Genomic DNA, 26,680 nt, shown 5'->3' with positions numbered 1-26,680 from the left:
GTGATTTCCCCCTCCACTTGGATAAGAATGACAATTGCATTCCTTTGGGATGGCCACTTAATATAGTGTCTAGTTTGAGACAACAACTGCTGGATCCAGCAGATTTAGATGAAGCATAAAAAGTTCTCTCCTCAGTTGTGTGCAGGCGCATGCTGGCATAATTTTCCAGAGAACAAAAATGTAAATTATTTTCATGAACTTTGATGAAATCTGTCTCATATAATATGCCTCATTCTTCAAAGTATACTATTAAACATCTGTATGAAGTCAGCAAACATCAGAACAAAATGCAGTGTGGTGATAGCAAGAGTGTAAGGCTTAGGTTTCCTAATTTATTGTAGGCTTCTGGTGTGACATTAGAAACATTACCTCAGCCTCTGGCTGTGTCTGTGCTCAGTGCTGTGCTGAAGATGCACAGCCTGGTCCTGGTCACACTGGCCCACTGGTGTGCAGCAAGGTTTGCACATCCTGCCTCTCCCGTGCTGTGTGAATACAGCAGCATCCAGCTCCTCATGGACTTATTTCCAGCAAGATTGTGGTTTTCTTTAGAGCAGCTGAGGTGCTGTTGTGCTGCCCTGTGCTGGGCAGAACAGATACACTTGCAGAGAAATTAGTGACCTAAATAAGCTCTGTACTTGGAGAGCACCAATGTTATGAGCTGCCTGGTATTAATTGTAGGAAAACTTAAAATACAAGCCACTTCAAGGTTTAGAGTTTTTAAAAAATCTTTTAATTTCTAGAGTTATAAAATCTTTTACTGTATCTCTGACTTAGCTGCAGTGAAAATGGCTACTAAATTTTTTGTCATACAAACACAGCACATCTGAAAACTTTTTTCAAATTATACTTAGTTTGTCATATGCTTTGCAACTTCAGCAATTTGCATATTTTCCGGACTGTTATTGTATTATGATAAACAGGGATTATCATATATTTTCAGATAATGTTTTCTTAACAATTCAACTTCTATTTGTAACTCTTCCATTTATTTTAATTACTAGCACAGTGTGCAACATTTATTAATCAGCAGAGTCTTTTTAAGTTAAAATACTAAATTAGCTAACCCCATTAACACAGAATACTCCAAACAAGCAGTAATAGGAGAGGTAGTTACTGTGCAAATCGTATTATACATGCGGGTGCTCTAGGGCACAGTTAAGCATGATTACCCTCTTTTGATCCAGTATTCCTCTGCTTCTTCCAGCTAATTTCCACTGGAAATTTACAAAGTAGCGCCTTCATTTTTCCATCTTAATTTTTCTAATGAAGTTCTGGTACTTTATAACACTGGGAATGCAGATAATAAGTCTGTGTATAATTAAGAAGTTCCGAAATTTGCTGCAGAAGAGATCTCTTTTACTTCCTACAGGAACTAGGCTGTGCTTTTATTTGCCACATTACATTATCGCAGACAGGGGTTAAATAAAAATGGCCAGAGAATTTTTAGATTTACTGATGTTACAATCAAAGTGATTGATACATTTTCAATAAACTGTGCATTTAGTATATTACCAGAAACAATATTTGTACTAAGACACCCAAATAGGCTTCTCATGGCAAAACCAGTACACTAAAGATAATGTCACTAGATATGCTAAATAAAATATTCCATCTTTATTCTTGTATATAACACTTTGATTTTAATATACATGCATTATAAACTAAATAATGTCTGCCCTGCTGCAGTTGTTTTGCTATGGAAAACCATTATGCTTCCTTCTTTGTTCCCAAAGTGAAAAGATTGGATTTGATGAAAAAATTACTTCAGGTATAATACAAATTTGAAAGCTTGAAATTAATGTCGTGTTTTATTAAAGAAAAAGATGAAGATAAAATATTCACAGATTCCTGATAGAGAAGCGTGGCTTGTTTGGAGCTAATTGTTCATGGTATTCTTCAAAGCGAGATGAATTTGAATTAAATCAAAACAACAAAGAATTGAATTGGTATTGTATAAAAACACTTTAGATAAAAATTTAGCAATTTGTATAAAAACACTTTAGATAAAAATTTAGCAATGTCATAGAACTAATACTTTGCTGGCATTTTTCCTACTAAATTACAAAAATGTACAGTACATACAAATGTAAAAGTTTGAAAAGCCATGTAACATATATGTTTTATATTTTTGTTTTATATTTTTAACTGTGCCCTGGCAGTGCAGCATGTGTGGCAGTCCAGCAGTAGATCTGGCAGATCTTTCTCAGAACCCTGGGAATGTTTTGAAGCTTTTCTGGGATCAGGATTACCTGCTTGCTCCACTAGACTGCTGGGATTTTGCCTCTTGGACAGATTCAGAGAACATGCTGAGGGCCACTCTGGTTTTTTGTGGACATTTTTATTTCAATAAAAAGTCACTGCCTCTGTCCTGTGTCCTATTGGTAGGTTCCATATATCACTGGGACACTGTTGCCCAGCAGTCAGTGATGGACCTGGGAAATTCTCCTTCCTGCTTGCGCTGCTGTGCTCCTCTCACACTGCCACAGACACCAGAAACCAGTTCCTGCTGCTGCTCCTGTCATCTCTGTCAACACAGTTCAAAAACCTTCAGCATGTAAAAGGTCTTTTCCATCTCCTGTCCAAGTAGATTGCAATAAAAGGGGCAGACTAAAGGGGAGAAATGGTAGGTGAGGAATGTAGGAACAAAATCGTGGAGGGGGAGTGTAAACATGTGAGGGGAAAAAAGGTTTAGAAAGATGAAATTAATAGTAGAAGGAAGGTCCAGGACAGGATGAGAGATAAAAACATTTTTATTTTTGTTAGCAACAAATATCTGTAGTGTCTTTGAAATGCCTCTAGCAGCTGTCAGGTCCTGGTTTGGCTACTAAGTGAAGCCTTCTAAGTCTTTTTAGGCTAATTAGGCTGGGGTCCTGGCAGCAGTGCAGCTGGCCTTCATCACCAGTGACACAGCCAGCCTTGGTCCTGATCCTTCTCAGGTTATGTATGAGTAATACTGCCATTTGTTTTTGGTTCCAACTGCCAATCTTTTTTGGTTCCAACCCTTTCCTCATTTCGATTGTATACTTTGACAAATTTCTCATTCAGGCTGATATGAAATAATTTTTCATTTTTCAATATATTTATTTAGGGAAAGTTCACCTTCTATTAAGTCATCTTTTGGGAAGTCTCAGCTTATACTGACTTTTTCTTATAGACCAATGAAACATCAAAGCAGAATTTAATTCTTCTTTGATTGGTACTTCTGTCTCTGTCATGTTAACTGAAAACATTTAAGAATTTCTGAATTTACACTTAAATCACAGGGAAAAGCTGAAAACTAGATGCAGGAATAATGAGGGAATGTTTTGAAATCTAAACCATGGAAATCTAAACTTGTACAGTTGATAATGGTGTCCTGGTCTGAATTTAATGTTCTTCTTCCATCACTCTCTTCTGTCACTTTCAGAGCACATACTGTCATTAATTTTGGGACAAGATGTATCAAGTGTATAAAAAGAGGTACAGAACATAATAACATTACTGAAGTGTTTTGCAGTGCTATTACTTCTTGTTGTTATTATTATTGGTTGGGGGATATAATGAGTTTGGTATCACTCCCATTAATTTGGTTACCCTACTTAAGACAAAAAATTGTTATAATCTTTTAATTACTTATTCACATGAGGTAAATTCTCACTTACTTTAAGCAGACACTGAATTTACAAGCATGTTGTTAGAGAATCATCCCTTTAAGGATTTGCCCCCTGACTCTGAGAGCAGAACTTTAAACAGAAGAAAAAGCTTCTACTTGATACCATTATCCTCTATTATATTTTTTCTTTCATTTAAAAGAAAATACTGCTTGTTATGTCTCAAAGTGGTAATTTTGGGGTGTTTTTTTTGAATCATAGAACCTACATTACTCTGAGAATTTTTTTGCCAAAAGACAAAGTTTAACTGATTCACGGTAAAATCAAAACCTCTATGTAGAATTTTTTATTTTAGGAAAATGATAATAATTTACTTCTACTTTCCTTAAGATTTAAATTATTTTGTCTGTAATGCATTTTACAGACATGGTATTCATATTAAATTATGAATGCTCTGGCTCAACTAAATTCTGTGCATATATGGGTAAATCCCAAAACTGCAAGCCTTGTCTTCTCAGCTATCCAATCCCCTGAGAAAGCCAATTTTCTTTCATGTCTGAACAAAAGAAAAATGTACTATTAAAATGCAATTCAGAAGTGATAAAAACTGCAAGTGGAGCAGCCAGCTCACAGCACCTTCGATGTATTCTCTGGGACACTGGGGCCACATTAATTTTTGTGTGTGTGTGATGTCCATCCCATGTGCAAATTAGCATTACAAGTACCCTAATCTGTCTTGTGTGAGGGTGTCCTTTCCCATGGGTATACACATGCTACTATAGCTTTTTATTATTTAAAAGTCTGCTAACTCAGGGTTTTCCTTTCACTAACTTTACATGGCATTTGTTTGTGGCACGTGGTAGAAGAAGTTGATACAGCTGGACAGATTCTCAAACCATTTCTTTTTATGGGGTGGAAAGTAGGAAAAATAATTTTTAAAACCACTCAAACAGTTGTTGATAAATCAGTTAATCAAAATAAATAGTTTTCTGCATCTGTATCAGCTGAGAGACAAAGAAGAGTATTTTAATCCTCATTTTTATAAAAACTTTGTTTACCTAACTCTTATGGGGACTCTGGATTGTGAAAAGCGTTCAGCTGAGGAAGGGTTCTAATTAACTACACTTCTTGTCATAGGATTTAAAAGGGATATTTTTGACTTCTGAAGCATATCTTTCTAATTTTACCAAGAATTATTTTTTCCTGCACTGCTAGAATTAAGAACACATGTTGATTTTTTTCAGAATACCAGCAATGATAAACTTCATTTCCAGTGTTTTGCTGTACAGTAACATGTACTTGTTTGCTCTCATGACTCTCCTGGAAACTGAAATAGATGGAACTAAGATGTGTTTGTAGGGTGTCTTGCAGATCTTCTATATACAAGATGTTTTTTCACTTTCCTTCATACATTTTGCTGTGGAACCTACCCAAAAACCCTGTGGTTGTCCCTGGCAGTTAGGGACATCCATCTGAAAACCCCATCCAGCAGGTAGCTGGAGCTGCACTGTTCGCTGGCACTGTCTAAGCAGCAAGTCCATCATCATTATCACCGAAAATGAAAGAACCTGGCCCAAAAAGATTGCTAATTAGGACATAATTATAACTTAAGAGTAAAGTACACAATCTGTGAATTATGAAGAAACAATTTCTCTGTTTTGTGGTTTATGAACATGAGGAAGTTCCTGTTCTGCTAATGAGAATATGGTTTATTTATCTTTGGCTCTGACAAAGCAAGGATGCCTGTCTCCAGAGGTGATGTCTGTCCCCGTGCATGGGGAGTGCAGCTGGCACAGGCTGCACTCTCTGCTGGGACCTGAGGCATCAGCAGGCACCTCCCAGCAAAGGGGCCCCGGGTCGTCCTGCACACATCCCACCAGCTGTCAGTGCAGATACTCACAAAGTAACAATCTACTCATGCAAGTGAACCAAGTTAGATCCTTGTGCACAAAGTCTTCATTTTATCCTGTTGAAACTCACTGTCTCTTTGCTCCAAATTTATTCCACAAAAGGCTAGAGGAGAAATTGCAGTAATCCTCTCACAATACTGAGAGGGAACAATAAGAAGATAGTGAAAAATATCATGAACATATGTACATCTGCAGAACTGATTTACATGAATCCTGTGGCATCTAGAGAAGAGCATAACTGATTCTAAAAAATATTCTTGAATTTCAGGTTTCTGCCATTTTCATCATATCATAAAAATCATGAGAAGTATGAGCCATCAGTTTTTACATCAGGCAAATATGGCCAAGAAGCTTATGGAACTAAATATTTCAGAGAAGTATATCCTAAGAAGTGGATAGCAGACAAGGTAAGTCACTGCAAAGTCAAGAATTTATTTACTTTTTTACATTGATGTTTTATTAGAACTAAGTGAATTTCAGTATGATCCAGTGATCATGGAGTCCAACAGGATTCTTTCTAGCATGTTATAAAATCATGTAGTTAGAGCTGTGATGAGATGTGAAATTTCCTTGACTCTCTGGTAAATTCAATTTGAGGAAATTCAACAACTGTTGGTCCTACAAGATCAGGATTTAAGACAGACCCTGATTAAGTAAAGCTTCAGTTACATGCATTTTCCTAAGTTTCATTCTGCTTGAATTGCCTTTTCTGATTTAAGAGAGGTTGTATATTTGATCTTACACATTAGGATAAACTTCAGGAAATTATAGGAAAACCTGATTAAAACAGCACAATATTTTAGTGCTTACATTCTTTGGGAAAATGTTAAAACTTGTGAATAGCTGTTTTTAATTTTAAGAAGACCTTGGTAAATTGCCTGCTTTGTCAGGAGCATCTCATATATGTCTGGTTTTGTAGTGCTGTAAGAGGTAATTTTTCTAAGAACACGAGTTTGTGTAGTGTTTGCATTACTCCTATTTGTATTAGGTATCTTAATCTCACTTTAAAATTTCTGAGTACAAAAAGGGTAATGGACTTTGGCTTTGTGCTGCACTCTCTCCCCATATAGTTAGGGGACTGGAGCATCTTTTGTAGGAGCAGAGGCTGAGACAGGTGGAACACTTCAGTCTGGAAAAGAGAAGGCACAGGGGAGATCCTATTGAAGTGCAAAAACACCTGATAAGAGCAAAGGAAGAACAGGACCCCAAACTTCTCTCAGACTTCATAGTGTCCACTGACAAGAGTCAATGAACACAAGTTAACTGCATGAAATTCCATCTGAACACAATAAAACACTATTTTTTTTATTCTTCTTTTTCTGTGTGGGTGACAGAGGACTGGCACAAGTTGCCCAAAGAGGTTGGATAATCTTTATCTTTGGATATATCCATGGTCTAGGCAACCTGCTCTAGCTGAGTAGAGGGGCTATAGAGGGTGATCTCAAGAGGTCTCTTCCTACCTAAACAATTATGGAATTTTGTAAGATATAATTAATTATTTCCTTGAGAGAAGGTTTAACCTTTGTAAATATACAACAAGTTGCAAGGAATCTTAGTTTGAAAAGGAACATTTTGAAAAGATTTTTCCTCAAAACTTTAAGGTTTAAAAATGAGCTCAGAGTAAAGTTTTGGTATTTCAACATGCGTTAACTGTATCTCCTTGCAAATAAAACATCAAAAATCAAACAAAAATATTTCTGAATTTTAAAGTTAAGGAGTGGAAGATATGGCTGGCTGAAGTCCCACAGTATAAGTATGATACATAAAAACTATCTACATGTCTTATTTCTGGGACTTGTATGTCCTGTAAAGACTGTTTTCCAGTTCTTAGCAGTTCTTGCTCAGGCTCAGATGATGATATTTATACTGTATATCATATCCCACATATATAAACCATGGGCTTAGCTAAAAAACTCACTTTACTTGTGATCTTGGATAGATACCAACCTAAATCTCTGGTGGTGAATAGCTGTATACATTAACCCAACATGACACAGAGCATTCCAACCCCAATTCTAAATCAATATGAGGCTTCCATTAGGGGCCCCTTGCCCCAGCAGAGAGATAAGAGGAGTAAAGGGCTATTTATGACATACCTAATTCTTTAATGGGTCATTATTATCAGGAAAAAACCCAAAAAAGAACCTCAAAACCTCAAGCTCTTCATGGCAGTTTAATGGACAAAGGCCTATAGGCAGGTGCGAGGTCATACTTTCCTAACTGTTAAATTTGACAGAACTCTGTGTCACTTTTTTATTTCTAAACTCTAGGAAACCTTTGCCTATATCAATGCAATGAACAAAATTATCTGTTCTAATGAATCACAAGACTGGCGGGCATGTAAAAAATAGTAGAAAACAAAAAGGATTTTTGCTTAATAGCTTGTCTGCTGAACATAACCCTCTTTTGAGTTTACCACAAGGTTATATCTTTGTGGATGCAGCCTCTATTACAACCTGAATAACTGATTACACTGCCATGATCTCCGTTCAGTTTCTGACAGTCTTATGCTACACAAGTTTCTTGTGTTGTTGCTGGCAAGGCTGTGTAAGTTCTTCCAAGGAGTCAAGTCAGTGGTCAGTTGATCAGTGACCTGTCTGAGCTGCTGAGGTACTATTTAATGTTAGTTGATATTGGGTGGCTTTTTTAATATTGAATACAGAAAGTTTCTTTGTGTGTGTGTGCACGAGCACATCCTTGTTGTATTTTCCAGAGGTTTTCATGTGTTTATTACTATGCAATTTAATTCAAGTCACAAAAAGATTAGTATGTAAATTATATAATTACTTTAGAAGCAAAATGAACAACAATGAAAAATATTACCTTGTTACATTTCTTCCGGAAAATGAAAGGATATTAGCATAGGCTTCCTCTAAACATAATAATTACCATATCTGTGTGAGGAAAAGTTAGTAGTTTTTTTTCATCTAGTTATAATCTGAAAATTTTTATCTCACTCCGTTTACATTTCAAAGAAGTTCGAGTTAAGGGAAAAAATGTTCTGTTCTAATTCTTCATTATAAATGAACAAGGAAGGAAATACTATCCCTTTAGTGAAACTGAATCTAGTTCATTTCCTCAGTAAATCAGTTTAAAACATAAAACTGCTTATATATTTTAAATTTTACACCATCTATCTAAATACATTGGAATGCCTCTGATAGGATTAATGTAAGAAGCTTCAATATAAAAAATTTGCTAGTCACTAGGCCTTTAATGTACAATGATAGGTTCCAGTGTAGATGGACAGCCAAGGGATCAAATACACTAACTATAGTCTTTCAGCTATCAAAACACTCACATATGTTCGTATTTGCTGAGGCAGAAATAATAACTTACAGTCTTTAATCGGTATTGGAATCAGTTTGCATATGCATTTTAGAAAACTGACTTTAATGACAGCATTTAATGTTTTCTTATTTGTGAAAATCAGGAAGTGATAGTTTAAGATGTTCCATTCTTCCCTCTGATGCCTTATTATAGGTGAATTACAGTACAAGTGAATCACAGTTTCATTATTTGCACAGGCATTTTGGCCCGAAACATGATTTTATTATCTACAAAGCATAAAAATACCCAGGACTGCAAAGAATTAATTTAGAGAACCTAAGCATATTGCACAGAACATAAAGTTGACCTTTACCGTCTACAGCTTTTGGAATGGAGTGGGATGTGGAACACATCGTAGATTTAATGTGGCACAACGCTGTCTGCAGAAACTTGGGTGGGACTGTGCCTGCCTGCCCATTGCAGCCGGTGATTGAATCTGCTGTCACCAGCATCCTGATAATAATGAACATTCAGCTTAACGACCGTGATTATGATTATCATAATTGATGTGCAAGTGCAGCGTGTGGGGATCATTACAGCTGAACTGTACAGCAGAGAAACATGCCTTAGTTATAGATAATTTTACTTTTATGCATTGATTGGGATAAAATATGCCTTTCAAGTTCAACAGGCCAGCTTGATATAATTTTAGTAAGATTTCTACATGTATGAATTGATGTTTATGAGCTTCCAACAAAACATTCATTCTAGCTGTTTGTTTTGAATTGTTTCATTTCATTAATAATGGGAAATAATTAAATAATTAGATGTTGTCTGAGTGGAAATCACTTATAGGATATTGCCAGCATTAATCAAATATCAACTTCAAATAATTCTGATTATTATGGCCTTGCCTGGGCTAGGAAACACAGCTCTTGTAATTCACCACCAACACAATTCTACTTCTGGTGGAGCAATGGAAGCAGGAGTGTGGTCAGCACTGCTGGCATTTTCACACTGTACTGTGTAGCCATTAGAGCAGGCAATAGTTGTTCCATGTATAAATTATATCTCTTCCATTTTGTCACCAGAGGCAGTGAATTACAGGCTCAGATTCAGCCAGGGTAGATAAAGGCACAATCAAAAGCTTCAGTCGATTTTGTTGAACAGTGATTGCCTTCAACTGTGATCGCATGAAGTTGCAGAAGTATTTAATTAAATCATGACACATATAACAGATAAAAACGACTATATATTCCAAGCCAGAATTTATATAAAGAATGTTACAACATAAGTATAATGAAAAGTATAGTTTCATTGCTTTACACTAGGCATAAATTTGGCTCTTTGTCCAAAAACTGACAGGTTTTCAATCTGGGTTAATAGAGAAAACAGAAAAAAATTCTTACAGTGGGGGAAAGAGATTTTGTCTGTTTGAAAATTAGTTTTATCTCTTGCAAGGCCAACACATAAAACAGTCATGTCTAGTGGATGATGTCATTATGAGGCAGAATTTTTGATACACTATTTTTGCTTTTCCATCGCTGTGTATACTGAAATTTACTTAAATTCCACCTTAACTCCATTTTTCTAACCTCCCAGTCATTTGACTTGAGATCATAGGTATGATTTGTGTGAAGTCTTAAATTCTTTCTTGCTCAAACTGTGACTTCATTTTATCAAAGGAATTTGCTTGTTTTCATTTTAATTAGAAAAAGCTATTATTCAAGAACGTTTTCTAATATGATGTGGTACTGGCTAATGAATGTGCATCTGAACTGTCAGCTTTATTACCTTTTAAAACTTTAAAGGCCATATTTACCAGTGTGCTTTGTGATAGGAGTTACTAATGTACACAAGAAATGCTAGCACATATTTGGAATATCAGATTCCTAGTTCTCCAGCCAACCTCAGTGTGTTTTCCTAGGCAATACAGATCTCACACAATGTGGCAGCCAGAAGGGAATTATTAGATGGGCTTTAAGAGTTTGCTTGTCCCAATTCTGGTTTCCTTATAAGCCATGTCAGGGATAATAAGGGTTGCTGCCAAAGTGGGATGCACTCCAGTGGCCCCCAGCCCATGACATGGCTCCTGTATGGTTATTACTGCTGGCATGTGTTGATGTATCTATTCAGATGCTCCAAGTGGACCCTTAGTTTGAGTTATCAACTATCTGCTTCCAACAAAACACTGATTTCTCTCACTTTTCTTTTGGTATTCTGAGTTCTGAACCAAAACAAATAATTTAAATCTAAGGATCTGGTCCAATAACAATATATACTGTACTATTAATGAAAAGTCTGTCTGTTCTACCCTGTAACATGTATTTTCTGCTTTTAGAAGAACTACTTGGAGCCAGAATGCTGCTGTAAATAGTGATTACCTTCCTCCACACAGGCTGATTCCCTCAACAGCATTACTCTTTAGAGCTGTGAGCTCTGTGGAGCTCAGGTGTTTGGCTCCCTGATTAGATAGTACAGAAAAAGAGCAGTGTGGTGGTCCTTGAAACTGGGTAACAAAAAGTATCTAAAAGTCAGTTTTGCAACTTCTACTTCTGATCTCTTTCTCTTTTTAATTTTTTTGTAAATGTCATAATGTACTGTTGAGAAGGAAAGGTATTGAGGAAAGCAGAAGCGGGAGTGTGCCATGTTCAAAAATGGGAACAGCAGACATTACCTCTCATTCACAGGCTGGAATGAATCTGCATCTTATAAGATGCACCCATTTAGTTTTTCAGGAAAGCAAATGACAATTCCTACTTCTGACAGTTTACATAATGATCTTTCCAGGTTCCTTGTGACTCTGACTTATTTACAGAATTACATTTTGTTATGAAGATCACTTTCAGAGCTCTCACGGGAAAGGTTCTGAGTTGTATATTGTTTCCTTTGAAAATCCTTAAGATCACCACTGTTGTGTTGTTTTTGAAAAATGCTATTCTTGATATACAATTAATAATTATTATTAACTATCATTGAGCTTTCAAATTATATTCTTGGTTGTAGAAAGATGGTAAACACTGTGAAGCAAATAAAAACATGCAAAATGTACCCTTGGCTAATGTTCAACTAAATGCAGAAAAGAATCTGTGCATAACTGGAAGGCTGAAAAAACTTTCTATTGGTTGCTGATGAGTCACAGGGTCTGATGTATATCATTTTGTAATGATAAAAAAATAATAAATAATAATATAAACATTGCATAGTAACAGACCCAGGTCTGATTTTGAAGTAATGCTACAAAGTAGTATCTAAGAAGAGTCAAACCATTCAATTATTTGCATAAGAAGAGATACTGTCACCACTAGTCTAATCAAATCCATTCTAGTGGTTATTTGTAAGGGTTTGTGGGCAACTAGTTGAATATTTTATAAAACCTGATTTTCAGTTCTGTAATTTCTCAGCGGGAAAATGCAGTCCCTTGATGATGATCCAAGGCTTTGAAGAATAAATTGATTCGAAGGAGAAAATTAGATGGCACTTATTATACTGTCTAACTAGCAATCCTCTGTCATTTGTCTGTTGGATGATAAATGTCTTGCTTTGCCTACCTTCCTCATTTAATAATGTAACTTGCATTTAGTGGTATAAAAGAAAACCTCGCATTTTTTAGTAAGAGTTAACTTTAACCAGTATTTCTGTGAGTGAGATGTATGTATGTTTAAGCTTTATAAATAATTCCCATTATACACATTGCTTAAATGTTTTAAAGCCTCTTATTTAATCAGAAACACTTTAGAAATAGAGTATCTTGCCCAATTCCTTCAATATATGCTTAGTGTGCATTACAATAATTTGTGGCACAGCTTTAAATTGCAAAAAAATCAGTTAATCTAGAAACAGTAGATACTGGAGTTACACCTAATTTATTTATATTGGTTTTAGGTGTTGACTGTTTGGATATGATTTTGTTTGTTGGAGTTCAAAATCCATACACTAAACTGGGAATTCTATGGCCTTGCCTTTTCATATCAGTTTTGCATAGACTGTTCAGTATTCTTGGAATTAAGTAGGTTTTTTTTATATGTATGTCAAACATAATGTATTTCAACTCAATTCAATTTGCCAAAACATTGAATCAAAAAGGCTATATTTCAAAATCACTTAAAATTCTTTATGGAATTTATCTGCAAAAGCAAGCTACTTATTATTTGATAATACTCACCGAGACCTTGTTTGTGCTTGTTAAATGGAGTTGAAATTAGAGTAGCCAAAAGCTTTTCACAATCCTCTGAGAATTACATGGGCCATACTACTGTGGAAAGCTTCAGGTTTGAGAGCTGGTCCTCAGCCCTAGCATAACTGAGATACATCCATGGAGCTGGGCCAATTGGCATCAGATAAGGATCTGACCCATAATGAACATAATATGTAAATTCATGCCATTCAGACAGAATGTTCTAGGAAAAATGGTGTTACCTATTTTCTCTGAAAAGTTGACTTGTAAAATCTCATCTTTAAACATACATTGCTGGTGAGTTTGAAAAATTGAGGTCGAAGATGAGAGACACATATTTTGATGACTTTCTTGCAACAGGTTCACATAGGATTCAGACTGTTGCATCTTGAAATTATGTCTGAATTAGAGATTTTGCTACACTGACTCATTATGATTGTATAGTTTTATAATTTAAATGCTAATAACACCTACTGGTGTTCTAAGATATTATGCCAGATATGAGCCCAGGTTGAAAGAAAGTCTGTAAGTTTGCGCATTTTTTGTTTGTTTTGATGCTCTCTCTAGGGAGCAAAAGTACATTATTCTCAGAGCAGTAGGACTTCAGTGCATAAAAATGGATTTTAGAGGAACCTGCATTCCTTGTACAGGAAAAACCACAGTCACAGCTTGTGCAGTTATGTTGGACTGAATGAGACATGGGAAGTAGTACAGACTGCTTGTTGTCTTAATGGTTTGACATAAGATTCTACTGCTTCTTTCTTCAAAATTTATGTTATGAATCAATTCTGGACTAATTTGCCCCATTTTAAATCATGGAATGATATCCACTTTGGAATACGCTTCAGTGCTTATTAATTTAATGCAATGAAGGGCTGGGTTCAACATGCCCTTTACCAACTCAGGTTAAAAGGATATTCTACCATGATAAACTGTATTATTTCTTCTGTTACAGCTTTTGTTGATAATGTTTGTAGGGAAAGTAAAAGGCATATCCACATGAGGAGTGTTTTTATGAGTAGGTGATTTGCCATGTGTTAATGTTCTAGAATGAAAGTTATGGAATTATTCAGGACTAACCTTTGGAGTTCAAATTCGAACTTCACGTCCATATAAACAGCCTTGCAAGCTTTGATGAGTTAATGTATAGAGGTAACCACACCTGAGGTAGAGGGGTAGGGTACAAAGGCTGAAGCACACAGTACCAGTTTCACAACTGTCCTGGGTTTTTTTCTCATAATGAGATTATGGGTTTTTTTCTCATAATGAGATTATTTGAGAAGGTATTTACATTCTGATTGTGGTAATAAAAAGTAATAATATTCCTGGATTATAGCTTTGAGACATGTCAGGATTTCTCACCTGTGGTCATGTTAAGGAATGGCAGCATGTACCAACCAAACACCCTGCTCTTTTAAAGAATAACTCATTAGATGTGAGAGCCTTAAACTTTGGGGGCGGGGGAAGGAAAAGGAGAAATAATGAAAACATTGCATATTAACAGACTTTGTGCACTAATGCAAAGCTGCTTGATTGAGCAGTGTAGTGTCAACCATGTCTTTCTTCTAATGCTAAAAGTAATGCACATAGACAGAGTGACAATCAGAATACAGCCTCCCATCAGCTGTAATTAATCTTTTAGTTAACAAAGACTAGAAAAGCTTCTCATCAGCCTCTTCTGAAGTCTGAGGCACCCTGTTTTTTGATGTTTGCATTCTGAGTAAAATTGTCCCCACCAGTTCTAACAAATTGAAACACCAGGCTAATTATGGCAGCTAATGAAGTGTGTGGAATGGTCACAGCTTGTTGTGAAACTGTTCCTTCAGCTCAGATTAGAGTTTCATCAATCACTTTTTTAAACTGATCCAGAATTGCTTCTGCCCAGTGCTTGGCATTTTTAATGCTGTTTCTGTAATTGGTTTTTTCCCCAAAGCTTAGGCTATTTTTTGAAATATTGCATTCTCAGGACAGGACTTACAAACTCCAGTTTATAAAAAAACCTCTCATTATTGCCTCTATCAGCTGATCAAGTGCTAGAAAGCTAATAAAAGAAGCAGAAATGTAAAATTTGATATATTGCTTTTAATCCAGCTAAAGGTAGCAATAAAGCATATACACATATATGTATATGAATCATTATTACTGTGGGCTGGATGTACACTGCAATCTCCTGAGACATGGTTTGTGGACTGGATGGTTCAAATCCCACTGAAAGACCTAAATGAAATTAATGACTTCGTCTTAGCTTATTTCCTAGTGGATTGTGGTCCTCCATATATCACTCAAAGGGTTTGGCATGATTTGTAGTTTTTGCAGATGCCCAAGCCTTTGGCAAAAGGAAGGCCAAAATGTGTTTCTATTTAAAGAATTTCCACACTTCAGTTCAAATCTGAAGTCCTCAGAGAAGTGTGGGAAACTTTACAGTATAACTTACATTGCTACTACATTGTCAATGAATAAATTAGCATATAAAACATTGTAAAAATTCCCAGTTCCTCTTCACTTATAAGATATAATCATACTCAGCTATACATTGAAAGTTCTGTATAGACATTAAAGGCATAGATATTAAAATCTCAGGCTAAATTCTTTCCTCAGCATGGCCAGCAGAGTTGAATCTAGTTCAGAAGTTATCCAGCTGAAAAATGAAACAAACTTGCTTACGCACCCCGCAGACTGTTGCTGCACAAGTTGTTGCATTTAATATCTACGTAACATGTATTCATGTCAGAACCAAGGCAGCATGACTTTAGTTTTTGAATTGCTCAGCAAACTATTTTTAAAATTTGTGCCAATGAGTGTAATCCATGTAATTTTTTCTGAATAATGTTGAATCTGTAGCAATGTTTGGCTATAAATACTAGCTGTTCTTCTCCCCAAAGCTCCTAGTCAGCAAGTTTTCAAAACTGACTTCATGTCAATGCCAAAACAAGTCTGCGGCACTGGAGTGAAAAAATCACTGTAGGTGATGCTGTTCCTGAACTGTATCAAAGAACTGGTGGATTTACACAGAAGAAGAAGTGCCACTGAAAACATGACACATAAAGAAGATATGTTATCATGTAAGAGTAAATACAGACAGAAAAAATAGCAATAGGTATTAGTCTAAAAGCTTTTGTTCCCATTTTATTGATTAATGAGAGCATGTGTAAACACTGGATGAGAGATGAGTAGTTTCTCTAGTGTTAGCCCATCTGCAAAGTAAGCTTCCTGCAAAATGAGGAAATATTCATGTTTGATCATTTCTATCTCTTCTGAAGGTAGCTTGTATTTCTGGAGGAGAAAAGCTGGTTTTCTCTTTAGCTTTCATCAGTGCTAGGACACACTGCTGACTCATGTTTAGCCATTCATCCACAAGGACCAGCAGCTCCTTTTCTGCAGAGCTGCTGCCCAGGGTGTGAGCCTCCAGCCTGCTTTCCTCCAGGATGAGTCTGTGCCAGGTGAATTTGTCCATCCTGTGTTTTGTAGGGTTCTGTCAGGCCATTCCTCCAGCCTGTCTGCATCGCTCTGAGTGACAGCCCTCCAGTGTCTCCATGGCACCCATTACGTTGGTGTGATCCAGGAACCTGAGGAGAGTGCACTCCATGTCCACCTCCAGGTCTCTGAGGGAGATATTAAGATAGGCCCCAAGACAGCACCTGAGGAAATATGTTGGTACCCAGGTCCAGTTGAGGAGAAGCCATTCATTGCTACCCTTTGAATCTGAGACTCCAGGCAGCAATTACATCTATTAGTCTGCACATCTAGACTATAATTTACCAGCTTGGTTAAAAGGATTCACTGGGACATTGTGTTGAAAGCCTTGTTAAAGCTCAGCCAGAAAGCATCATCCACTGTTCTCCTTTGATCTGCATATCTAGTAATTTAGTCACAGAAAATAATCAGGTTAGAAAGTGTCATCCAGAACCATGGGAAACCAGATTAAGTCTAGCTGAAGTACTGGTTTTGCCACATATCAGAAGCCAAATAAGATAAAAAATACTTTCATTTGAGGATTTCAACTCAGAATTTTTCCTTCTTAACTCCTGGTGGCACGATTTTGTCAAGTTATGTAGAGTTGCAACTTGATCTTGGCAGGTTAAATATTTTCTGGCTTTAGTCTAGCAGGTTAAAAGTGGTTCTGAGTTTTTCTTGGCAGTGAACACTTGGCACTGGCTTATTTTCAGCTGAAAAGAGAATGTGGTAGTTGAACAGATTAGACAATGAAGGGGGCAGCTTACAAATGGCCTAAGTCAAGATGTTTGTCCCTAAGTGCAGTAGTTTCTCATGCAAGTCTTGTTGCTAGTGGAGTGTGTGTGATGGACAGGACAAGAAGCTGGTTTAAAAATACTGTTGTAAGAATACGTCCTTTGCTTTTTTCATCAGATGCTTTTTAAATCTGTGGGTTTTTTGTACACAGGAATGTGTGTTAGGCTCCACCTCAGATTTAACAACTTCTTTAAATGCCGATATATTTCTCATTAGAGTGTTTTTGTTCTTGACAATGTTATTTATAAATCTTAAATAGATTAAGATTAACTTCTACTCGCCTCTTCAGAGATATTTTGTTAAAATACACTGTAAGAGGTAGATATTTGCATAACAATAGCAAATAAACACCTCTTGGGATTCTGAATACTTACTGAACTATTTCAACTGCACATTTGTTTTTTAGCCCAGATTCAGTAAAGTTCAAGGGTATCCAAGTATGAAATAGCTTGCAGGGAAACTCACATTGGTTTCTTAATTTAATTTACTTGTAAAAAAAAGGCTACATAGTGAAAAAATACAGTATTATCTTTGGCAATTTTGGTTCATATACAGACATTCAGAATAGAATTTGGGTGATATTGTTTTATAACATTGCCTAAAGTATGGTAGAGCATGCACTGTATCTTTGTGAGGAAACTATACTTGTAATGTTGAAACTGACTCTGAACGGGTCTCAAAGTACCTGGAAAGTGTCTACATCAAGGTGACTTATTCTTCTTCTGTAGGTTAGCTTTATACACTTAAAGAAATTAATTAACTGAACAGTTATTTATAAGGGAGACTGCATTTCTTTCTAAAGCATTGCAAAGCTCGTCCATGTTTGAGAGGAAGGACCAGACAGTGCCTTGTCTTGCAGATCATTAATAAATGGAATAAGTGAAGGTAGAGGGTACAGCTGGGAATTCCACCCTTCCTTCCCCTTGGGCAACCACAATGACTGCAGGGTACTAAGTAAATGTAACAAATGCAAATTTGGACCACAAATCTTCATTGCTAGTTATATTACACATGACAAAAAGACAGCCTAGTTTCAGATCCCAGGTTAATTTTACAGAGGCAATACTTACAGGAAAAAATAATTTACTGGACCAAGTCCTTCCTCTCTTTTCCTTTGTCCTGCCTTACGCAGAACTTCATTGGATCCCAGAGATAATTTGCTTGTGAGAAAGGACATTAAGGGTTGACACGTTTGTAGTCCTTAATGAACATGGCTATCACAGAATATCTTACTTGTTTAGGAATAGTTGTGCTTTCCTTGTACAGTGGCTTAAACTATTGCATTTTGAAGAGCATCATTATTTTCTGACATGTCATAGCTTAATTTGTGCAGCTATGAAAGGGGATACACTTTTGTTCCTTTCTCTGAACTGCTTCTAACCATGCAGGAGCTAAAATAGGCTCTTTTCAAGCCTAGAACACATCCTCTCCTACCTTGCACAGATGAGGACAAGAAGTTTTAGAGCTTGATTGTCAGTTGCCTCCAACTATCTCCAAAGCACAAATTAGCACAATTTAGATGCAGAGCAATGAAAGGAAACTTCAGTGAGCACAGATTAGCAGCAGAACACTCCTTTCTCCAATACTCCAGAAAGGGAGGAATGGAGTTATAATTTCCATGTTTGGCTGTCCCAAGGGAGCACACGTGGCTGTGCTGCTCGTAGTTGACACATCCCACAAAAAAGCATTTAAACCCATGTGATTATCAAGTCAGTGGTTTTTCAAACTCCATTAGAAATCTTCCACAATTTCTAGCAAGCGCTGTTTGAGTTTGGCTTCCTCATTTTTAATTCATAAAATAAAAACATGTAAGAGTCAGTGACAGTTATAAATATCCATGAAAAATTAAGGGTAAAAATAATGAAATGTTTGTTACATAAATTAAATAGCAATTAATGTTTTCTCTTTCTGTTTGGAAGATAGGATATTAAAACAGTGTTGTTAAATTTCCTACTGTGAACATAATTTCCTGATTCTTTTTTACAACACATTATCATAATGTCAATAAAAGACTAAAACTAACAAATAGAAAGAAACTTGCCTGATGTAAGCGTAACACAGAAGGTTATAAATTTGCCTTTTATGACGGCTATACAATATCATTTTATTTTAAGATCTAATAGCAAGTTGATTCAAAGGGTAAGGCTTACAAAGTCATTAAAGCAAGTAGAAAATTGCCTTTTACCATAGTCACCCAGTCTTTTTAAATCAAAGAGTTTTATTGTTGGTGGTGATGTTTGCATTTGCAGGAGGTAATTAAGGAATGGGTTAGGCATCACACTCAGAGCCCTCAAGCTTGTCAACAAGAACCATAAAACTTCACTTGAAAAAAAGAAAAATCAGTGTTAGAAGACAAATTGTAGAGACTAGAGGGAAACAGGATCATAGCATTTTGAGTCAGTTTGACCTTTGCTGTGTCTATCCACAATATGGAGAAACTCATGTATGCTTCCATGAAAACTTTATTGCTCCTACCAGAAAGAACAAAATGTAGAGATTTTCATCCTGGTAGCAGTAGTGGACAGTTGCAGGAGGAGGCAGAGCTTAGTTCCTCCTTTTCCTCCTCTGCATGGTGTTGGCAAGCTGAATAGGGAAAGGTGCAGTTCTACTCCCTTCATCACAGCAGTGGTTACTTGTCAGCTGTGGGCAGGAGCCCTGATAGGATTTTCCCTGGGAGTCAATACCCCTGTGCTGACACAATGAGATCCAGTCCCTAAGGCATGATCCAGGCTTTTGTTATTATCTCGTGTATGAAGGGGCTGGTTGACGCAATTGGTTAACACATTAGCTTTTCAATTTTATGGCCTCAAGTCATAGAAGACCTCTTCCTAGATTTTGGGTTTTTTTCTTCACAGCAGAAAGTAAAATTGGCAGTCTGTGCCCACCAGCCACAGAAACAGAGTTATGCCAAACAACTGTGTCCTGAACTTAATGGCTAATTAGCTGTTTAAGCTGTGCCCAAGAAATAGGTTCTGTTGCCCATGGGAAGTAGTGTGAAGCTGTTATTAATGTCCCAGCTCATATCTCTTAGTAAGTCTTATGAGCAGTGCTGCTTAAAGGGACTAAATGTACAACAGAGAATTAAAAATTATAGTACCTCTTTCACTGACTGAAATATTGTAAACTTGTTACACTGGGGCCAGGATTGGTGTCAATGTACTTTGTGTGAAAAGTGCAATAGAAGCATTAGTATTTGACAGGCCTGGTTGAAATAAGTGAAATTAATGGAGCTCTTTTCATATACGACAAGGCCATGGCACCCCTTTCATGCTGCTTACAGACAGAGAAAAGTCAATACTTTTTTATTACTTGATGCTGACCTACATTTTGCACTACAAGTGCCAGGCCCACTAATTGGTTTCAGTTGTGAGAAAAGTTTGCCCCAAAGAAATACTGGAGCAGATAAATCAATCTTTTTTAGGGTAGCTTAGTGGGTTTTGAGTACTTGAAATGACATTTGTGTTGTATTGACAGAATGGGTTGTTACATTCATTTTATCATGTCAGAGGGCCCTATACTAGTTGGAAGTATTGTTAACCAGTATTGATAAATTTGCTGAGAATAAAAGTTAGCTGGATCAACATTTTACTTGTCTAACAGCTTGCTGTTTCTGGTTTGCTTCCATGTTAGAGACCTCTGTGGATATTAGCAGATCAGGAGGCTTACTCTGACAGCTCAATTTAAAACTTTATTTGACTATTACAAGCATTAGGATCACAGGAAACTCTTAAATATGACCACTTAGTGTTTAGCAGGTGGGGTTGTGGACAAGAGCTGAGCAGTGACACTTGGCAGTACTGCCTGGTTTCCAAAGGAGCTGTGCACATGGGATGTCTCCTGACTTTGTGGGAAAGCAGGATTGCTCAATGGTTTACCCTACACTAAGAACATTCCTGCTGCAGGGACATTTGTACAGAATTTCCCATCCTATAAGGTCTTGGTGTGTACTTGTGGATATTACTTTCAAAGTATTGTTTCCTGGTTTTGCTACCCAGTAGCATGAAGATAGAATTATTATTCCAGCAGCTGTGCCTGTTTTTCAGTTATTCCTTCTGCCATTAATTCCTAACAGAATTTACTTTCAGAATAGGTATTCTATAAAGAGAAGAACAGAAGAGGCCTAATGTCCCTATAAGAGCAACAGATACAATTCCAGCACTACAAAAAAGTTTTTCTCAGATGCAAACTTTTCATGGATTGGTTTGCCTTTTACACAGCACATGGTGCCATGGTTGAGATAAATGCATTTATACACTGTCCCTTTAGTGTTTTTCAATTGACTCAGAAGAGGAATCACTGCTCTGAATATCTGCTGTTGATGGAATGTTATACATTTCAGAGAATGCTTGTCATTAGGCAATTTATATTTGAAACTTCTGCACAAGTTGCTTCTACTAACCCATGAAGGAGTTCTATATTTGTACAGCCTAACACAAATTTAGTCTCAGTTCATGCAACCAAATCTTTAGTTGTTCAGCAAACACAAGTTTGGTCATTACAGAGAAAGGAAAAACTATCCTATCCTGTAAGCCAGATAATTTGAGTTTATTGTACACTTATTGTTCCAAGTTTATCACACTTAACAGTTTCATAATTATTATGGACTTGAGAGATTTGATAAGTGAAATTACCCTGAAGTGTGTATGCAGGAGCTCAGAATAAATGGTAATAAGAGTTCTCTCTGGCCTTAGAATCTGAGAGTCAATCTGCTACTGCTGTTTGTCTGTTCTTGCCTTTGTCTGAGGCAGCTACTTTCTACTTCATTAAATTTCCAAGAAGATACTCAATGGTAATTCCTATCTCATTTTAAACTGCATTTTTATATTACAGGATATTGTACAGTACTCTCAAAATTGCTTGGAAAGAAACACTGTTAGTACAAATTTGTTTCTAGAATATCACAGAAGTCATTTTCAAGGGCCTCCAAACCAATCTGAAGGTCTACAAGGTCTTGTTCATTTGCCAGCATTTGTTCGTGATCTGTATTTATGTAAGTCTGCATAGTCAGATGAAAAATGTCTTTGGAATTTGCTTTAATAACATTCCAAATATAGACTATGTAACCATTTGGCAAGTCTAATCTATGACATCAGAGTGCTGATTGAGACAAATCTTTGGTGGCTTTATGCCACCTTTTCTGACTCCATTGTTTCGAACTGATGAGCTCACAAGCTCAAGTGTGTAATACATTGAAAGGGTCTTGTGAAGCTCTGTCAGCTGAACTTGAGTCACTCACAATTTACTAGAGTGAAAAGAGTCAAAGCTGGACAAATTTAAAAAGGAAGTGTTATATCAACTTTGTTTGGGAATTTCAAAGTAGTTCTCAGTGTTGAGAATTTCAGCTCTCTGATCCTGAGAGTTATATGGCATGATTTAAGAATGCATTGTGGAAAAATTCCATAAAGCTCAGCTCTATGCTGCTGTGCTCCCAAGAGCAAAACTGTAGACTGAGCTCACCAATATGTGTGAATTTATATTTGTAAGTCTGTTTATTCCAGCTACCAACAGAGAGGAACTGATGGTGAAAATAATTTTGCCGAAGCCTGTTTTTCTCCATTCACAACCTATGTTCTTCAAAAGGATTATTTACATAACTTCATAACTTCTATGCTATGTACCAAACAGCCTAAATTCAAGATGATTCCCATCAGAATCAATGAGCAGTGCATCACTATGCTTCTCTTCAAGTTTTCAGTGGTCATTTCACCATTCCATTAGATGGATGTAAGAACCTGGCCTCCAATTCCTTTCCCTTTGTGATGTGAGGTAGATATTGCAAGGCCAGGTGGTGATTTCAGGCCTTACTTTATTTCTCTATTGAAATCTGATTAAAATCTTTATCTTCAAATACAGAAAAGATAGAAACAAGATGTTTTTCCCAAAATATATTTAGAATTTAAATGCGTGCTATGCAATTTTTACCTAGTATACTTCCTAAATTTCTTTAATTAATGTAACTCTAAAGACAAGAATGCTTTTATTTATCCACCAGACTCTGTAATGTTCCCTAAATGTGGTCAAACATAACTGCTGTCGTCATAATCAGAGCCAGTTGTTTAAATGCTCAGTTGTGAGTATCTAGTGGAATAGTTTTAAATAACAAGATAAACAGTACAGCTGCCAAACCAAAGTAATCTTACACTGAGGGGGTGTGTGGCACAAAAAATTTCCTCTTTGTCATTTTGATTTGAGTTTGAAGCTGGACCTGGGCTTAGTTCCAGCTCAAAACCACTGTTCACTTCAAAGGCTCCTAAATCGTCCCAAGGAGCTAATTTTGGCAGCCAATTGTTTTTGTTTGGCCAGGAATCCTAATAGCAAAAGCCGTCTGCTCCAGCAAATAAAGATCTCTGCAATGCTCAGCCTTCCCATTCCTGATTTCATCCTGATAGGGGCTGCACAGGTTTCACTGATTTCCCTGTCTCACTCAAAGCTCACCACTTGCTAAACTGTTCACAATTTGTTAAGCTGTACGTAACTGTCCTGCATGTAAATTAATGAGATACTTTCTGTTTTAAAAATAATAGATACCATGTTCTGCTCTGAATTACTGCTTAATCCTAAATTATTGCTGGATTATCTGCTTGCTTTCTCAGCAACTAGAGCTGGTTTGTTGATTTTTCCATTCCCATGAACAGAATTAGTCTGGTTAATTTACTGAATTAAATATATCTAGCTTCGCTTTAGAAGGAAACCATTTGCAGTTGTATTGGAGATACTATAATATTTATTTGAATAATTATATGGACAAAGTTTCTTATGGTAAGAAGTTGCTTGTGATGCTGAATAGACACTGAAAATTAGAATATTGTGCCATTCTAAAAGTTTAATATCAAAATATGCAAATAGGCTATTTCTGTTGAATAAAAAATTGGCCAGTATAAGGCATAGAGAAGCATTAAAAAGTAAATCTTGTGAATCCTTTGGGAATGGGATAGTACTCACTTTCACACCACACACGGATTATTTAATTATTTAATTTTGAATGTAGGCCTACCTTGCTATTTTAAGATTTATGCACCAGAAATTTGGAGGAATCATAGTAAACAAATTTAAATGTGAGATGTAAGAAATTATATGTTCTCAGTTTGGCAAAGTACAATGCAGATGAAAGGCAGGTGGGCCCAGTCAGTGTTTGCATGAAGCTTACTCGAAGTCAGAGGTGCTCTATTGATAGAGGTACAGCTGAACTGTGCTCTGTGAAGCAGCTAAATCCAAATTGTCCAGGCAGTGATAATTCTGTTTCATGTCCTTAAAAAAAAAAATTTATTCTCTTTTAAAGATGAAATGAAACCTTTCAGGTTGGGAAATGTGTTGAAAAGATAAAACTTTTCCCTTTCTTTAACTCATGGCCTCAAACATTCCATGAAGATGTTTCAATTTCTTCCACTTTCACAGAGCTACATGTTGGCAATAGAAAACAGTACAAAATATTCAGAACAACTCCTTAAAAATGAATCATCATATCCTAGAATGCTGAGAGTTCATCTGTGGCATGTTACTTTCTAAAAGTAAAAACCATTTTAAAGCAAACCAAGTATTTTCTATTGTTATACTATCCTCAGTACTTCAGGTTCAAGGAAATAATTTTATTAAGAAGGTTTTAAAACCTTGATCTTAAATACCATGGACTTGCTAATCATTTACCTGAGTATTTTTTACTAAGTAGACAAATAAAAATATGGTTTAGAACACTTGTTTTACTATCTTGTTTGTTGGCTGAATTTATGTGGCACAGCTTCACTTGTGTTTCCCTTATTCAATTTAGATTTTTAAATATTTGCACTAAAAAATTGAATGTAAAAAGCAAGAAATTTACCTTGGGGAAAAAAACATGTTCAGGAATCACCCTGCTTCTCCTAATCGATTTGTTGCAACTAGTGCTTAATTAATAGGTATTAATTTTTTGAAAATATTTCCTATGGAGCTGTTTTAATACCTCTATTTCAATGTTAACCAGGGTAGAAAAGTTTAAATATAGCAAGACTTTTGTGCTTTCTTTAACCTGCCTGGTTTCCAGGGAGGAGAATAAACTTTTGTATACCATGATTTGCAAAATATAATTTCTAGAGCAAGAAATTTCTGCAGTTCTTCTAGTTGCTGAGAGTTTGAAATACATATTTGCTTTCAATTAAATCCATTCTTTTGCTCCTCTTCAAGGCAATATTCATATAATGTAAAAATGTATATTTAATATTCACTATTTTGCATAATTTGCATTCTATCTATATAATTAAATGTAACTAGAAGACAATATTTAAAACTTTAAAATACCTTTTAAAAAAGCCAACCCCACCTAAGCGTAACAATTTTTTTTCTCTCTTTCCTTTAGGACTTTGAAACACTGTTTTCATCAATTGCTCTCTTCGAAAAGTTTGGAAAAACTTACTCCAGCACTGGGCAAATACTGTAATTGTCCTGGAGACACATGGAAATAGTCAATAAATGTACTTCAGCAAATATACAGCAGTATGTTTGTCCTGGAGACACATGAAAAGTAGTCAATAAATACATTTCAGCAAATATACAACTGTATGTTGACTAAATGTTCCATAAAATACTCTTTTTGTGATGGATACTGTGTCTGAAGTAGTTTTAATTGATTTTGCTTGAACTTTAGGCAATATGGCTTCCAAGAATTATCAAAAATGAATTAAAAAAAAAGTTTTATCTTAAAGTAATAATTTCTGAAAAACCTGTATTTATTTCAGTATAAATAATTTAGAATACAAAATCAGACTAAAATACTCAGAATCACATTTATTTATTACACATTTGTAAGTGAGTTTAACACTAAAAAAGGGATAAAGTGTAAAATTTATCTCTTTTTTTCCCCTCACAACAATAAATGTATCTGGTTCATCACTGTTATTCATCATCTTCAGTGTTAGGCTAGACTGATCTGTGACTTCAGAAGTGCAGGATAGGCATTAAATGGAAGATAACATATTTTAAATCCTGTTAGCATTTCTGTGGGGGAAAGAACTTCAGTTTTTAAAAAATAAAAGTTCTGATAACATATATGCCTTATTACTAGGTCAGTTTTTCTATTTCCATTTAATTGTCTTTATCAGTACCTGTGCATTAACTCCTTGTCCCGTATGCTGTGAGTACAAAATTGTGTGATGCTTGGTCAGAAGAACACATTTGAGCGCACAAAACTTATGCTTGTTTCCTCTGCTCATTATCAAACAGTCCTGCAAAATATTGAGTATCCTCAGAGCCCATCCACTTCAAAAGGCTCAAAGAATTCAGCATCACGGGAAGATCTCAGCATATCTAAAGATCAAATTACAAGATGATTCTTAAAATCATGTGAGTGGATTTTTACAGGAATTGTATGCTGAATTTTCTATGATACCATATTTGCTTTTCATATCATTTGACTATATTTTAATCAGATATTGATTGTTTATCTGTCACTCAGTGGTAGGCTTTTTAGTACTATTTTTTAAATGTGATTCTTATGGCCCCTATAAATGTGAATA

At 36.0% G+C, this 26,680-nt stretch overlaps 1 protein-coding gene across 1 annotated transcript in view; it reads left to right on the top strand.

Annotated features, from left to right (window-relative positions):
• Positions 1-25,881, top strand: part of SPATA17 (spermatogenesis associated 17) — an 85,950-nt gene extending 60,069 nt beyond the window's left edge. The window contains exons 9-10 of the mRNA XM_054280239.1: positions 5,769-5,907; positions 25,525-25,881. Coding sequence (XP_054136214.1) covers positions 5,769-5,907; positions 25,525-25,605 — 220 coding nt within the window. The 3' untranslated portion in view covers positions 25,606-25,881. The remainder of the gene's footprint in view (positions 1-5,768; positions 5,908-25,524) is intronic.
• The last annotated feature ends 799 nt before the right edge of the window (positions 25,882-26,680 follow it).

Source organism: Melozone crissalis, unplaced genomic scaffold (assembly GCF_028551555.1).
Source record: "Melozone crissalis strain CALT ecotype California unplaced genomic scaffold, PUWL_Pcris_2 ptg000027l_1, whole genome shotgun sequence".
Classification (NCBI taxonomy): domain Eukaryota; kingdom Metazoa; phylum Chordata; class Aves; order Passeriformes; family Passerellidae; genus Melozone; species Melozone crissalis.
This window is presented reverse-complemented; position numbering and strand designations above follow the sequence as displayed.